The sequence below is a fragment of the Nestor notabilis genome, unplaced genomic scaffold, assembly GCF_000696875.1.
Source record: "Nestor notabilis isolate BGI_N333 unplaced genomic scaffold, ASM69687v1 scaffold12733, whole genome shotgun sequence".
NCBI classification, from domain to species: Eukaryota; Metazoa; Chordata; class Aves; order Psittaciformes; family Psittacidae; genus Nestor; species Nestor notabilis.
In genome coordinates, this window is record NW_009921537.1 from 35,409 (window position 1) to 49,188 (window position 13,780).

At 37.5% G+C, this 13,780-nt stretch overlaps 1 protein-coding gene across 1 annotated transcript in view; it reads right to left on the reverse strand.

Moving 5' to 3' along the window:
* The window catches only part of ITGA1 (integrin, alpha 1), a 39,799-nt gene that overhangs the window by 22,967 nt on the left and 3,052 nt on the right, over window positions 1-13,780 (reverse strand). Inside the window, exons 3-9 of the mRNA XM_010011209.1 lie at window positions 12,977-13,089; window positions 11,943-12,031; window positions 11,737-11,851; window positions 10,946-11,073; window positions 4,725-4,873; window positions 2,867-3,017; window positions 718-883 (exon numbers count right to left, since the gene is read on the reverse strand). Coding sequence (XP_010009511.1) covers window positions 718-883; window positions 2,867-3,017; window positions 4,725-4,873; window positions 10,946-11,073; window positions 11,737-11,851; window positions 11,943-12,031; window positions 12,977-13,089 — 911 coding nt within the window. The remainder of the gene's footprint in view (window positions 1-717; window positions 884-2,866; window positions 3,018-4,724; window positions 4,874-10,945; window positions 11,074-11,736; window positions 11,852-11,942; window positions 12,032-12,976; window positions 13,090-13,780) is intronic.

Genomic DNA, 13,780 nt, shown 5'->3' on the forward strand with positions numbered 1-13,780 from the left:
CCCCAACACTTTAAAATACTCTCTCATATTTGTACTTTTTCTTGAAATTCAAGTGACCATTATTTTTTATTCCTTCTGTAAACTACACTATTCCTGCTACTTGGAAAGTTGAGATGTTGGACAAAATAGTCCAAATCGATGGGTGTCTTCTTTGCATGCCATGAAACCCTTCAGAGATAGCCAAAAGAGTTCTTGAATCAAACAGAGATTTGGAAAGTGTTGCCTAATTTGAATGGAGAATGTAAGCAGACATTATGAGAGAGTGACTTTGCTATGCTAAAATCTGAGTGTTATGAATATTTCCAAAAGAAAAACATATCTTATCAACTATGTACACCAAGTTCACATTAACTTATATGGCAAAGTAATATGCTTTAATTAACAACTAACCAAAAAGACAAGCTGAAAGTAAAGGCAGATAAGCCTATAATCATGGGGTAATCAGGATACAGGCTGGCAATGCTTTTTTAGCTAAGGGATGGAAAATGCATGTTTACCCCAGCTAAACCAGTGATGCTTAGTTACCCTTTTAAGCTATTGTCTCCAAAGGCTTTAACCCATCATGTCATTATCTACGGTTTTGACGTTAAAATATTCTTACGGTCAGCATGAAAAAGATACTGCACAACACATTTTATACAGCACAATACATTGGTGGTCTTCTATTTGCTTCAGTTATAATGCTGGCATGAAGTAAAATTCAAAATAATAACATACCTTCTAGGGCAAATATTCTCTCTCCAAGTGCTTCAACAATAGTTACAAGAGCTAATTCATCTGAGACATTGAAGAAATGCTTTTCTGTAGGCTTACTGGCAATTGATTTTATTTCCTCTACAAATTTCTCAGTACTTAAATTTCCTCTGCTGTAGCTTCCAAGAATCTAAAGAGATTAAAAATAAAAAAGTAGTCAGAAAACATTTTATAACTTGTTTTCACCTTTTTTAAAAGATAAATACCTTTGAGGCAGGTTGTCAGAGAATATTGGGAAATCATATCTAACCTTAATTTGTTTCGTTAATACCTCCCTTAAATTGATTTCGAACCATTCTTTTCCGATGAGAACACAATTGTATGAGGACTCAGCTGTTTTTCTGAAAATACAATCAATAGCAAACAAAGCAACTGTATGATATAACATCTGCTATCTTCAACTGTCCTTTTTTTCCCTTCTTCACAAAATTCTAATGATTTATTCTACAATTCTATGATTTGTTGAATCAGGCCTTAATTTAGGAAAAAAACAACACAACTCTCCCCATACCAAAACACAGAATTTCACTGGCTTCTGTATAGATACTACCAGTTCTCCCCACAACATGGTATATAAGCAATTAATGACAAGCTAATAAGGCACAGAATAATTATTTTTTTGTGTGGAGTTTTTTCCTATAAATACTATATGACACTTGCATTCAGTATTAATAACACTACAAGACTTTAGATTTGGTTTGCAGTTTTAACACCACTGCTGTAAAAATTCAGGATGCCTCAGAACAGAATTACTCACTTCTTCAATTCCCAGACCAAGAAGTACTGTTAAGAGGAAAAAGCGTTTTATACACTTAAGTTACTTAGAGAGGGAAATAAAAAAAAACCCCTCCCATGTTTGGAGTTGGACAGCTTTCTAACTGGACACTAGAGCAATATCTGGTTCTAAACAGGGCTTTTATTGCTAAAAATTACTCCAGCTTCAAGGACAATTTTATTTAAGGATCTCTTTATGAAGGAAATAATTGAAAATCTGTGTGCTGCTGGATTCAACTTTTTATTTATGTCTTTCCTTAAATTTAACATAGTATCTTCTTGAAGTTCTGTGGTTCCATACCATCTCATTGTATCAAAACGAAGAAAGATAGGAACAGAGAAGCAACAATCCAAAATGTCTTCAAAATTAACAAGAGAAAACAGATTGAGTATAGAATGCTCAAATACAGCATGGAGGGTGTGTAGGGTTCACACCAAATCATAAGCATCATAGAATCATAGAATAGTTTGGGTTGGAAAGGACCTTAAGATCATTTAGTTCCAACCCCCTGCCATGGGCAGGGATGGCTCACACTAGACCATGTCCCCCAAGACTCTGTCCAGCCTGGCCTTGAACACTGCCAGGGGTGGAGCATTTACCACTTCTTTGGGCAACCTGTGCCAGTGCCTCACCACCTTCACAATAAAGAGCTTCTTCCTTACATCTGACTGGAACTTCCCTTGTTTAAGCTTAAACCCATTGCCCTTTGTCCTATCACTACAGTCCCCAATGAAGAGTCCCTCCCCAGCATCCTTGTAGGTGCCCTTCAGGTGTTTGAAGGCTGCTATGAGGTCTCCACGCAGCCTTCTCTTCTCCAGGCTGAACAGCCCCGACATGTTCATGCTCTTATTCAGCTACTAAGTTTGCTCAGCATGCAAATGACAACTTTAGAATGCCAGCATACAGAACAGCTGTAATAAACCTGGTTTCTGTTGATGGTTTACGTTTGTCTTTTTTCTTCTAAAGTAGGTAAAGTGTTTATAGAAATTGCCCAGAAGATTTGAACTAATACATTCTGTTCAGTATTGCTCTGAACAAAAAGGATTTGATTTTATAGTGCCCCTCAAACTCTTTACTTTCCCCTTTTTCTTCACATACATACAGACCTGTCAACACCAGGAAGACAGATAGATTGCTTTTTCTGATGCACTATAAAATCCAAAAGCAAATTTTTAATGGTTTTAGGTTGTTTTATTTTCAGCCTCTTTCTTTTCTTCCTCTCTGAAATGATTATATTTCCATAAAGATTCTGTGAAATGAACTTTTCAAACAGGAATTACATTTGGAAGGTGAAACGTACTTTTAAGGTTCTGAATTTTCCCATTAAATTTCACTTACGGCAATAGCAAATCTCTGAATGTTTTCATCTTCACAATCATCAATAACTTCTTTTAATCTGTAGTTGTCGTGTGATTCCCCATCAGTCACAATAACCATTACTTTTTGTACTCCTCTTCGTGCACCATGAGCCTCAGTAAAAGCCTCTTCTCTAAAGAGAACATAAAGCATTTGGAGAAAGGCAATCTAAGTATTTAGCACATGCATCATATTTGCATAGTCAACCATAAACTAAAACACTATATTAATTAAGCAGTAGGAAAAGGAGATTAATATTAACCATGAACAAATACAAAAACCAGCTGGAACTTAGATGACAGTTCACAGCCAAAGAGTTTCCCAAGCATTCATTCATTATTCAATTATCTGAGAGCAATACAACTGAGTAGAAAATACAATGTTGGATAGTGAAAAATTCTTCCCTTTCCCAAATAAACTTCTGGCACCTTAAACCAGCTTTTGGTAGCTTAAAAAAAGACCTAACCAACATCCTCCCACTCCAAAACCCACATAACACCACCACCAACACCTATTTCCACCCTACAGCAGCACTTCAGCATTTACTCAGCACCAGCACTTCTGCACATCTACAGTAAAACTGGCTGTTGGCAGGAGGAGATTGCAGGTGAGCATTGGCAGTTTGGGATGACCGGTTGAATTCTATGGCTGCTGATGGACAAACAGACACTGAAGTTTTGGGCAGCTGCTGAGTCCCCAGACTCTGTAAGGGACTCAAAAAGGCAAGGCTGGATTAGGGCTCTGGAGGAGAAGGAAGGAAGCAGGGATTCCTCTTTTTAGGAAAATACCACAGAACTTAAGACTGGCCACATGAGTGGAAGCTAAGATGTCCCACTGAAGACAGCCAATAGTGGATGCATAGAAAGAGGAAGCTTTTTCTGATAGTATCTGTATATAGAAGTGTGCAGCAGTTTGTGGTGCACACGGACTTTCTGAACCACATGTGGTTTCGAAGTATTTGGCAGTTCTTAACTGGCTCTGTTTTCACAAACTTTTTCAGATTCCCTCAAGCTCCTATTTGTTTCCAAGTAAATAATTACTGGTGAATATATAAGAATTTCATTGGATTTAAGACCTCATATCAACAAAACTTTAATCAGATAATCAAATAATTTATCAAAAAGATGCTGCATGTTTCACTAACGGTTGTTTAGAAGGGCCAATGCTATCTTTTACAGAATAAAGTGATGCCAGAAAAAAACAGTAGAAAAGAAAAACGATACAACACTGTACAGTTTGAAAGTGTTAGAGATTTTGCATTTACTGTCTGTTCTACAGAAGTCAGACTTAATTATTCTCATAAAGGAAGCATTTCTAAGTAATGCTACTGCTACAACAGATTATCAATCTACCAGTGATCCAGAAGCTTCAAAGACTTCAGATATAAAATTTCTTGGCTTTCTGACAAGTGTGTGCTCAAACCCTGTACTAATCTTAACTTTAGAATGAAGATGAATTAACATGAAAAAGTTCTATTTTTTCACGTTTCCTCTGAAATTTTTATTTCCTTCATCCTTCTACACACATAGTTCCTACATGTTCTGTGTGGACATCAAAGACTGTCAGCTCTAGGACTTAGGACTACAACCTTGCTCCATGTCTCTTTTCTTTCTCTATTTCCTCCATTCAGAAGACAGCTGCCCTTCCAGGGTGCCAGATACAACTTCTCTAGATGTTGGACAGGGTCTATTTATCCAGCTTCTGCCTAAATTTTGTTTGCTTTGCTAAAATGAAGTCAGATGTCAGCCACATCATACTTCTAAGTTGTAAAATCAGAATTGTCACCATATCTACTTCTGTTTGTTTCTGCCATATGCAGGACAACATTTTGTAAGCATACCTTGCTGTATCTATACCCAGGGCTGTCATAGTTTGTGTACCACCCCGCTGGCGTATTCTTGTGGCTGCAGCCATCACATCTTCTGTTGACGAGTATGTATTCAGGAAAAATTCATGGACTACCGTCTGTCCGTACTGAACAACTCCAACCTGAAACACACAGTTCATGTTAAAAATCAACTACCCTTAGAGAAAACATCTGTATCTCCTGCAATGGGGTAAATGTCCCTCTGTACCTACAAAAGAATTTAACTCTGGGTGTTTCCCTCAGTATGAAACATCTATAAGCATTTGATAAAGTCTGGCTTGAAAATACTGGATCTCATGGAACATTCTGAAGTTTCTAAATTGTTTTATTAAACACAGAAGCAAAGCCAAAAGCATGCTCCCCTCATTGCTCTTCCTGACTTCAGTAATCTGTGCTGCAGCTCTACTCAACTCTAGGCCAATGCAGACCAATACCCTCACCACCAGCCACAACTTCTCAAAATAGTTGTCCTTATAGCATACAAGGCCATGGTTCACTCCCAACTCTCTTCATCCCTTCCAAATATAATATTCCTATAGCTGATAGTTTATTTACCATGAACCTAGCCTAGAAATAGCATTGCAATGACAAATTCAGGTCCCAGGGAGAAAGGAAGACCCAAGTACCCTTCTCTTGATGAAGATAGCAGGGCAGTCCAAGATAGGCTGTTCTCCCAGCAGGAGGAAAGCCAAAGTAAGACAACTGCCAGAGCAGAAAATGTGAATAAAATGGTGGCTTTTGGAATGGGGGAGGATGAGAGAAAGACTTTAGACGACCTCAGCAGGACAAGTCTTTGTGCAAAATATCAATGCATGGGATTAGAACCCAACCACGAATTCCTGAGGGAACCTGCTGCAAAAACAAGTGTGAAATAAAAAGATGAGCAATATTCTTAAATATTAATTAATTTCTCTCATTCATCTCCGTCAGTTTTAATGTTTTGGCAGGTTCCTGACAGCTTTTACTGGGAAGAATCCACACAATGTTCCATTAGCATATTTCAATTTTATGTTACACATGGCAATTTATAGGTGTTATTTAGGATAATGCAGTATTATGTGGCATTTATGTCTCACTCATCTATTATTAAAAGCACTCTAGCATTTAGGTACTGAAGATCAATACGACCTCTGGGATGTTTATGCTATTATATTATTTTAGAAGTGGCTTAGTATGTACTTTGCAATGGCTTTATAGGTGTTTTTCAGTTACTTTCATAGCCTCTCAGATTCTGCACAATGTTTTTTTACTTGTAATAGAAGGGTTAGAGTTGGATAAATATTTAATACTAAACACCAATATCACGATCATTATGAAGAGCTAGTTACATAAAAATATGGGACTATAATCACAATGGTATGTGGCAGCAAAATCTATCCCACCCAATTTCTGTACCCTTTTGAAAATACTATCAAATCTGCAAGAACTGATTTAAGTTCAAAGCTACGACAAGTTGCTCTCTTTAAGATATTTTAATTCTGTCTCAGAAGCATGCCTTCTTCCACCTGCAGCTGAGAGAATCCAGATACTGCATGTTCTTGTGGTCAGCAGCCTATTAATCCTGCACAATGTTTACACAACAGGCTGGGGCACATGCTGTTATTACCACTCAGAGCAGTCATGTGGCAATGAGTAAACCCCAAGCTGAAGATGAAATTTTTAACTCGTTCCATCCAAGGCAACGATTTTGTGGCATGCATCAAAAGTGACATACAGCATAACCTGAACAGGATGTTGCTAATCTTTTAAAAAGACTGCCATTAACTGGTGATAAAAAAGGGGGTTTCATTATTTCTGACCTTTTGGAGCAGGAGGAGTGCCTTAAGTATTACAGGACCACGCACAAGTGTGGCCAGACACTACTGTACGCCAGGGAGACCATTGCTGTGGATTTCTGGGCTCCTTATCCACAGCTAAGAGAATTTTACTGGTACCAAGGATTAAATCAATTATTAACTGCTACCATTGTGAAAAGTGTCTTCCAGCCTTTCATGATTCTAGAGACCCACGGTGGTATTGTCTTCATCTTAAAAAAGATTACAGGCTGACATTGAGTTGTATCGTTTCCTATTTGAAAGGAAATGTTGTCCATGATCACAGTAAGTAAACATTTTGAGCATTTCCTTCTCAGGAAGTGAATGGGAAGAACATCTGAGTCTGGAAAACTGCACTGTGTTGCATAGCTTGTAAATCAGGAAGGAAGGGGGGCATGTGGTTATCTTATGGGATACAATTGTTGTTCTGAGGGACCTTTCCTTAGTACTAAAACACTGGTCATCATGTTCTACATATTTCATGGCATCAAAGATGAACCATTCCTCAAAAACGGTAATGAAAAACTTCCCAGAATTGATAAAATACTACTAGGCTGCATGTTCCTGTCTCCTACAGGATCACAGAATCAAGTCCACCCTGTGAAATTAGAATTATATTCTATCAGATAGCAATGAAGTTTTAAGGTTTTGAAGCCTTTTAATCTAATGGAAAACGATAAATGACACATCTACGATGATGCCAATGTGCCTTTATGGGACAATAAACCTCTTCACACTGTGTAACTTCAGCAAGCCCCTAAGAATGATGCTTACAGGCTTTGTATGTTTTGATTTGCTTGTTTAAATTAAACCTTGAAAATGCAATAGTACTATACAGGAGGACATAATTCTGCTCTACTCCAGAAAACCCAGTATTTTTCCCAGCATTACTGACCATAATCTATTGAACATCTTTGTAATTCCTAAACTAATGTTCCCTTTCCTAGCATTCCATTGCTTTTATATTACACAAGGGAATAATTCTTTAATTGTCCCCAGTTCCTGTGAAAAAGTGTTGTATGAGAGAACAGGCAAATGAAGGACTGTTCTACTTTGGGACAAAACGTTTCTGAGGGCAATTATTTATTCGTGTTCTGTAAGTGAATACAGCCCCTTATTTGGAAAGTACAGTCTGGCTTTCCTAATAGATTATTAAGATAAGCTAATCTATTTGGTAAAAAACAACACCACCACAAAGACAAACAAACAAACAAACAAAAAAAGAGAGAAAATGAAAGGAAAACCATTTAGTACGTGGAAATGATATGCTAGGATTTTCACCACTGGGATATGGAGGAAAATAAGAAATATTTTTTGTTGTATTTAAATCATATTTAATGCGAAAGAAAAGCATAGATGCCTTGGGAATCACTGGTGGATAATGCATTTTATCAGAGAACTTGCTGAAAATACCTGAATCAAAAGAAAAATGAGTTAATTCTGCTACATTTTGCTTCCTTGCAAGGACTCAAACAGAAAAAAATTGTAAACTATTGCAAACATCTTTCTTAACCCTGAATCTTTTTAATACCTTTTTAATACTCCTCTGTTCTTCTGAAGGTAAAACTGATCATGAGAAATGACATGGCATGACTCAGCTATCCACTGATACAGTCCCTTTGGAGATACAGTAAGGTACAGACCAAACACCTATAACTGCCTATGTCCTATATTAATGGAAAAATAAAACCTGTCTGAAAATTTCTGAAGGCCATTCCAACATAGCTTTAAAGCTGGAATTGAACATACCTGAAAGTATTCTGCTTTCTCTTTTTGATATTCTCTTGTCACAGAAGGTTGTTCATATGTAAAGGATTAAAAACCATATCCTCATAATTAAAGAGACAATTTCCTCTAGAAATGTTAAAAAAAAAAAAAAAAAAAGAGGAAAAAACCTGTCCTCTATGCAGCTACATTAAAATGTGGAATAAGGCCAGGAGAAATATTTTGTTCCCACTTACACATTTTTTTCCCCATTTAATTCCTTCTTCCTTTTCTACTTTTCTATCATCACTTTCCCTTTACTTCTTTTATCCTTAAGCTCAGGATATGCAGCTTAACTATCAGGATGGTATTGGGATTTTCTGGAGAATGGAAAGAGGAAGGGAAGGAAATACTTCTGAAAAAATTATACCACAAGCTTTGGTTGTTTGCATCTGAATCTCCTGGCTTTCACTTTCAAATTTGTCAAACACAGGACACAGAAATTTCACTTCTGACTTGCCACAAACCTAATGACCATTGTTCATGGAAGGAGTAAGTGGGAAAAAAATATCTTGCAAACCTCTAATCAAAACACAGTTTTAAACAAGTCACGCCCAAGCTGCTAAGGAGTTATTCTGTAATTGCCTCATTCTTTTCCCATGCAAGAGGAAAACAATCGGAAGTCAGTGAAAGTCTACTGATTTCTACATGCTTGACAATCCCCAAAACATGAACATGGAAAAATCAATTTAAACAGACAGAAAGCAAATGGTTTTTCCTGTATTTTTCTGTGCTCCCAGAGGAGAGGGGAGAAATATGCCTGTTCTGCCATTTCTCCTCTTCCTCATTCAATAGTCATTTAAACACAGTGTCTGAGAAAGGAGACAGTGTGGGTGGAGGAGACGTTAGAAACTCATTACTACGTTGGCCTGTGCTAGGGGTCCTGAGCAAGGGCTTGGAGGAGAGGAGAGAGATAGGATGTGTTCTAGGAAAAGGGGGAGGGTAAGAGGAATCAAGAAAATTCCACCTAGTTTTTGCCTTCCATTTCCAGTTTTTCAGTTTCTCTCCCCCTTATCCCATTCTTATCTCCCTCTCAAGTGTTCCTGCTCTGTAGCAATCAGATGCCAAAGCTGACGTTCTCAAGTGAGTAAGCGTACATGTGAGAAGAGAGGCAGCTATGCCAGACTGTGGGTAGAATAGATTTTGTAGGTGGAGATGCGAGGCTGCTGGAGTACAGGCCAGCAAGGGACCTTTTGTGCGCAAGCTGAGCCACACACGAGGCGGGATTCCAAACCCAAACATAACAGAGGTGTGGCAATGTAAAAATTTAGGAATTGCAGGGCGAGGAAGAGGGACGAGGGTGTAGTACAGTTGATTGCCCTGTGTATTATTCCCAAGAAGCCCTGTGGGCAGAAGGCAGTGATGATTTCCATGCAGCCATTGCCCTGTACTGGGAAGTTCAGGTTTAAGTATTTTCCCAAGATGGCACATGTCTGAGTAATGACCAGCTTGAGGGACCAGGAAGAATTTTTTTCTTCCCTTCTATTAAATTTGACAAAGTGCATTTCCTTTTTCCTCACAATATCTGGAAAAACAACGTGTTTAAAATAACAGGACATGATTGTGAAGTTGACAGTTTATAAAAACTTATTTTATCAGCCAGCGTTCAGTGCAGCCAATGAGGGAGTTGCATAGGTAACTCACAAACCCCAATTAACTTGGAAAATGACAGGAATACTCTCTGCAGACAGAGGTACCCTTTACACCGTCTCACAGCCTCCTTTGTGAATGCAGGAACTGAATGTTAGGAACTTGAATTAGCAAACCGTCTAAGTATTGGCCTGCAGCATACCAAATAATATACAGGATCCCATAAAATCCTTGATTTTCAGAGGAGGGGAAAGGGAGAAGTGAAAGGAAGACCTGATTTCTTCTGATGCCCTTAATACAGCCTTCAGTGTTAAAATGTATCCTAGCGCCCATGTTTCCCCCTTCCCCAAGTTCTGCTGATACTGCTATTTACACACTCTGTTCAGCAGACTGTGAAACATATCTCAGATCCTAGGCTGGGGTAATTGGTTGTAGCTCCATTAATTCTGCTGGAACCATGCTGATTTATAGCAGCTGGGAATTTGGCCCTCTTCACTTATTATAGAAATGCAGCTTCTGCCATTAATAACATGTGGTTTAACAGCCACTCGTTAATTATGATTTCAAATGTTTAAAAGCTGTATGCTCAATGTTCCACAGTACAGAATATTGAATCCAAAAAGCTTACAATCAAAGGCTGTCTGAGCCATGCATGTGTGCCTTGGAGGAGCAGAAATGACCTTTGTGCTGTGAAGTACAAAAGAAGACAAGAAGTGGTTGTGGAGAGGAAGGAAGTGGGAAATGACAGTGTTCAAATGGCCTCACTTAACATACTTAACTTCTGTCTTTAGGTTAGAAAGTCTGCTTCTCCAAATTGCTTGAGCAGTGTGGGGAGGGAAAGCCTCCCTGCCCTTGCTACTTGGTGGCAGACACTGACCTTGTTGTGGTTTCAGCTATTTTGTTTTAGTACCCCATTGCTGTAAGTTCGTGGAATTGAAGAGTTCCATAGATGATGCTCTCATCCCATTTCCTGCATACCCTTTTTAACTTGCAAATTAAGCAACCATAAAATATCTACGGTGGTACCTGTGTTTGCTGAGGACCTATATCCATGTTTTTCAGGAGGCTGTTGAGGAAGGCTGTGACACTCTCCCATGGATAAATGCTGTTGGACCCATCAAGGACGATGACGATGTCCAACTGGTTTTTACACTCTGCAATAAAAATTGCCACGTAAGAATTGATACTAACAAAGATCAATTATATCTCACAGTTCCAGTTACTTTTGTGATTAGTAACAAATGCATGTCCTTCTGAATTGGGCTGAACTTACATGTACGATGCCAACTGTCGTTCACTAACATTTGCACCATATTTTACATAGTTTGTGTTCCCCTTACCAGCAAGGTACTTCCTTGTAAGCAGAAATTTAAGAATGGGATGAGAAGATCACATAACTGAAGTACTTACTAGTGACCCCTACCTTCTTCAATGTCAATCTGTTCCTCTTAGATTTTCCCAAAGGACCAGGTCTTTAAGATTTTTATCTATATTACTAAATTGGGCTTGTATGAGATCTTAACATGCTGTCATTATTTAAAAAGACCTTTGGCCATAAGCAAAAAGCATAAGCAACTATTTTTAGCAATTGTGTTTGGATGTTACATAGTGCTGTAATGATTGTTTATACTGAGATAAATTCCAAAAGTAGCAAGAATTTAGGTTATATACCGACAATGAAAACATTTACTTAACTTGGTAATGCTGGTAGCTAAGTTAAACAGTTCATATTTTTTGGTCTGCCTATGTGTATACATTTGTCTTGTATGGCACTTCGTATTTCTGGATACACAAAAGAATTCCTGTGGCATGCATACCTTGCACAGACGGAGCAATTGCCTTGATGGTTTCAAAAGTTGAGCTGACATTAGAGCAAACTCCAGTTGTGTAATGCAGACGCCCACATTTGTAAGCATAAAGTGGTCCACATGCCTTTAAAGAAGAAAAAGGGTGAAAGGCTTTTTTTATGGTACCTGAGGAAAAAACAGACTTCTTTTAAAGTTGGCAAAAAGTCCTGTCTTACCAGAAAGCCTCCTTTTGGGTTAGTAACTAAGGTTGTTCCAAGTGTCATGTTTTCTTTTACTTCCACAACGTTAGGAACTGAAGTAGCAGCTATAAATAGATTAAAATGTTAAGTATTTGGGAACATGAAAACAAAATGTTAAAGTATATGTCCCCTAGCATGGGGATATTAGCTTCTAAAATAAAACCCAGACTGACAGTGGTTTCATCAAGTATTTTAGCACTCTTCCTCCTCCTTCTTCAATTACAACAATCAAGAAAAAATTCTGATTCTGGCTTTTATCCCAGAAAATTTGTCTGGGTTGCTGTCTCAAATAGTTTTCTAGAACTGCAAAAAAGAAGAAAAGTTAAAATAACAGCACAATGAAAGCAAGAGATTACCGTTCACCCAGTTTTGTTAATTAGAAAACGAACATTCATTTTTTACCCTGTCCTGCTATAAATGATTTAACAGCTTTATATTTTTTACTGTTAGGTTACATTACTGACGTTTAGGTTTTCAAAGGAAAAGAGGAGATAAAAATACCACGACAGGTATAGTTAGTGAAATTCATATTAATTGGGCATGTTCCTGTCTACATAGTGGATCTCTTGACATGAGCAAGAAAATGATTAATATTTACCCGCATCATATTAAGATGCATGAGCCTTGTTAATTCCTTATTAAAAGCTTACTGATGGCATTATGAAGGCTCTTTGAAAAGGGTAACCCATGAGTCCATGCTCCATGGCCTTTCAGGCTCCATGGCCAGGACTGCCAACTGCAGTCACTTAATGCCTGTCATAATAAAGCTTTAAAACCACAGCCAAATGCCCATTCTAAAATGATGAGCATTTTTTCCATAGGACAATGATAAGCTTTAAAATAAAATTATTCTTGATGTTACAAACACAACTTCCTTCACATTTAGCTCTGGAGTCCTAAGTAAATTTTCTATGTAGAAACAATTATAACGCATATTTACTAGCTAAAAATCTCCTAAAATTTGACCTCTATTATCCTTCCACATGACAAAGCTTTATTTTCTTTCATACCTGGTAAGTTTAGTTTTGTGCAGGGTGATTGGTTGTCCCTTCCTACAGGGCATTTGTATACATCTCCTGTTCTTTTTTCAGGCTGGCCAACTAACGGTGAACCAATAAGCACCCTGGAAATGAAATAAGTTAATTGAAATTTCTTATTTCTTAAGAAAGGCATGAAAGTAAGAAAATAAAACTTACAGAAAGAGCACAGCTGCAGCAAGCTCTGTACTAGGAGTACAGGATAGAGAGCAAGAAAAGTATTTATTATGTTAGTTCAGATACAAGCAAGAGCAGACATTCTTCTCTCTAATAGGAACTTAGAAAGAAATGTGCCTATAAACCAAATTACACAATAGAATAAAAATTCTAAAAATTCCAGTGGAAAATAAAAGCAATATTGGTGAGTGGATGACAAGTATTAAAAGTAATACAAAAAGAAAGAGCTTTTTCATTTAATAGCTCCTTGATCTTTAATATATTTTAGAAGAAAATGTATTTTCAATAATGAGAGACCAAATGCCAAACGAGAGGCTCACAAGCATCCAGAAGAATTCAGTCTTCAGTAATGTGAGCCAGGAGTGTAAAATACATTGGTTTTACTCTCCTTAATAAAAAAATAATGTTATTAAAAGTATTATTAAAGGAAATTTCAATTTTTAAAAATGGTAAGGATTTTTATCTTGTGCATTTTTTTTTAATTTGGTGTGATCAAAAATCACTATTCTCATATAGTACCTTGTAAGTGACACAAATTAGCATCCACTCTTAAATCCATTTTTCAGCAGGCAACTCTGTTTAGAGGTGGAGCCTGGTTTT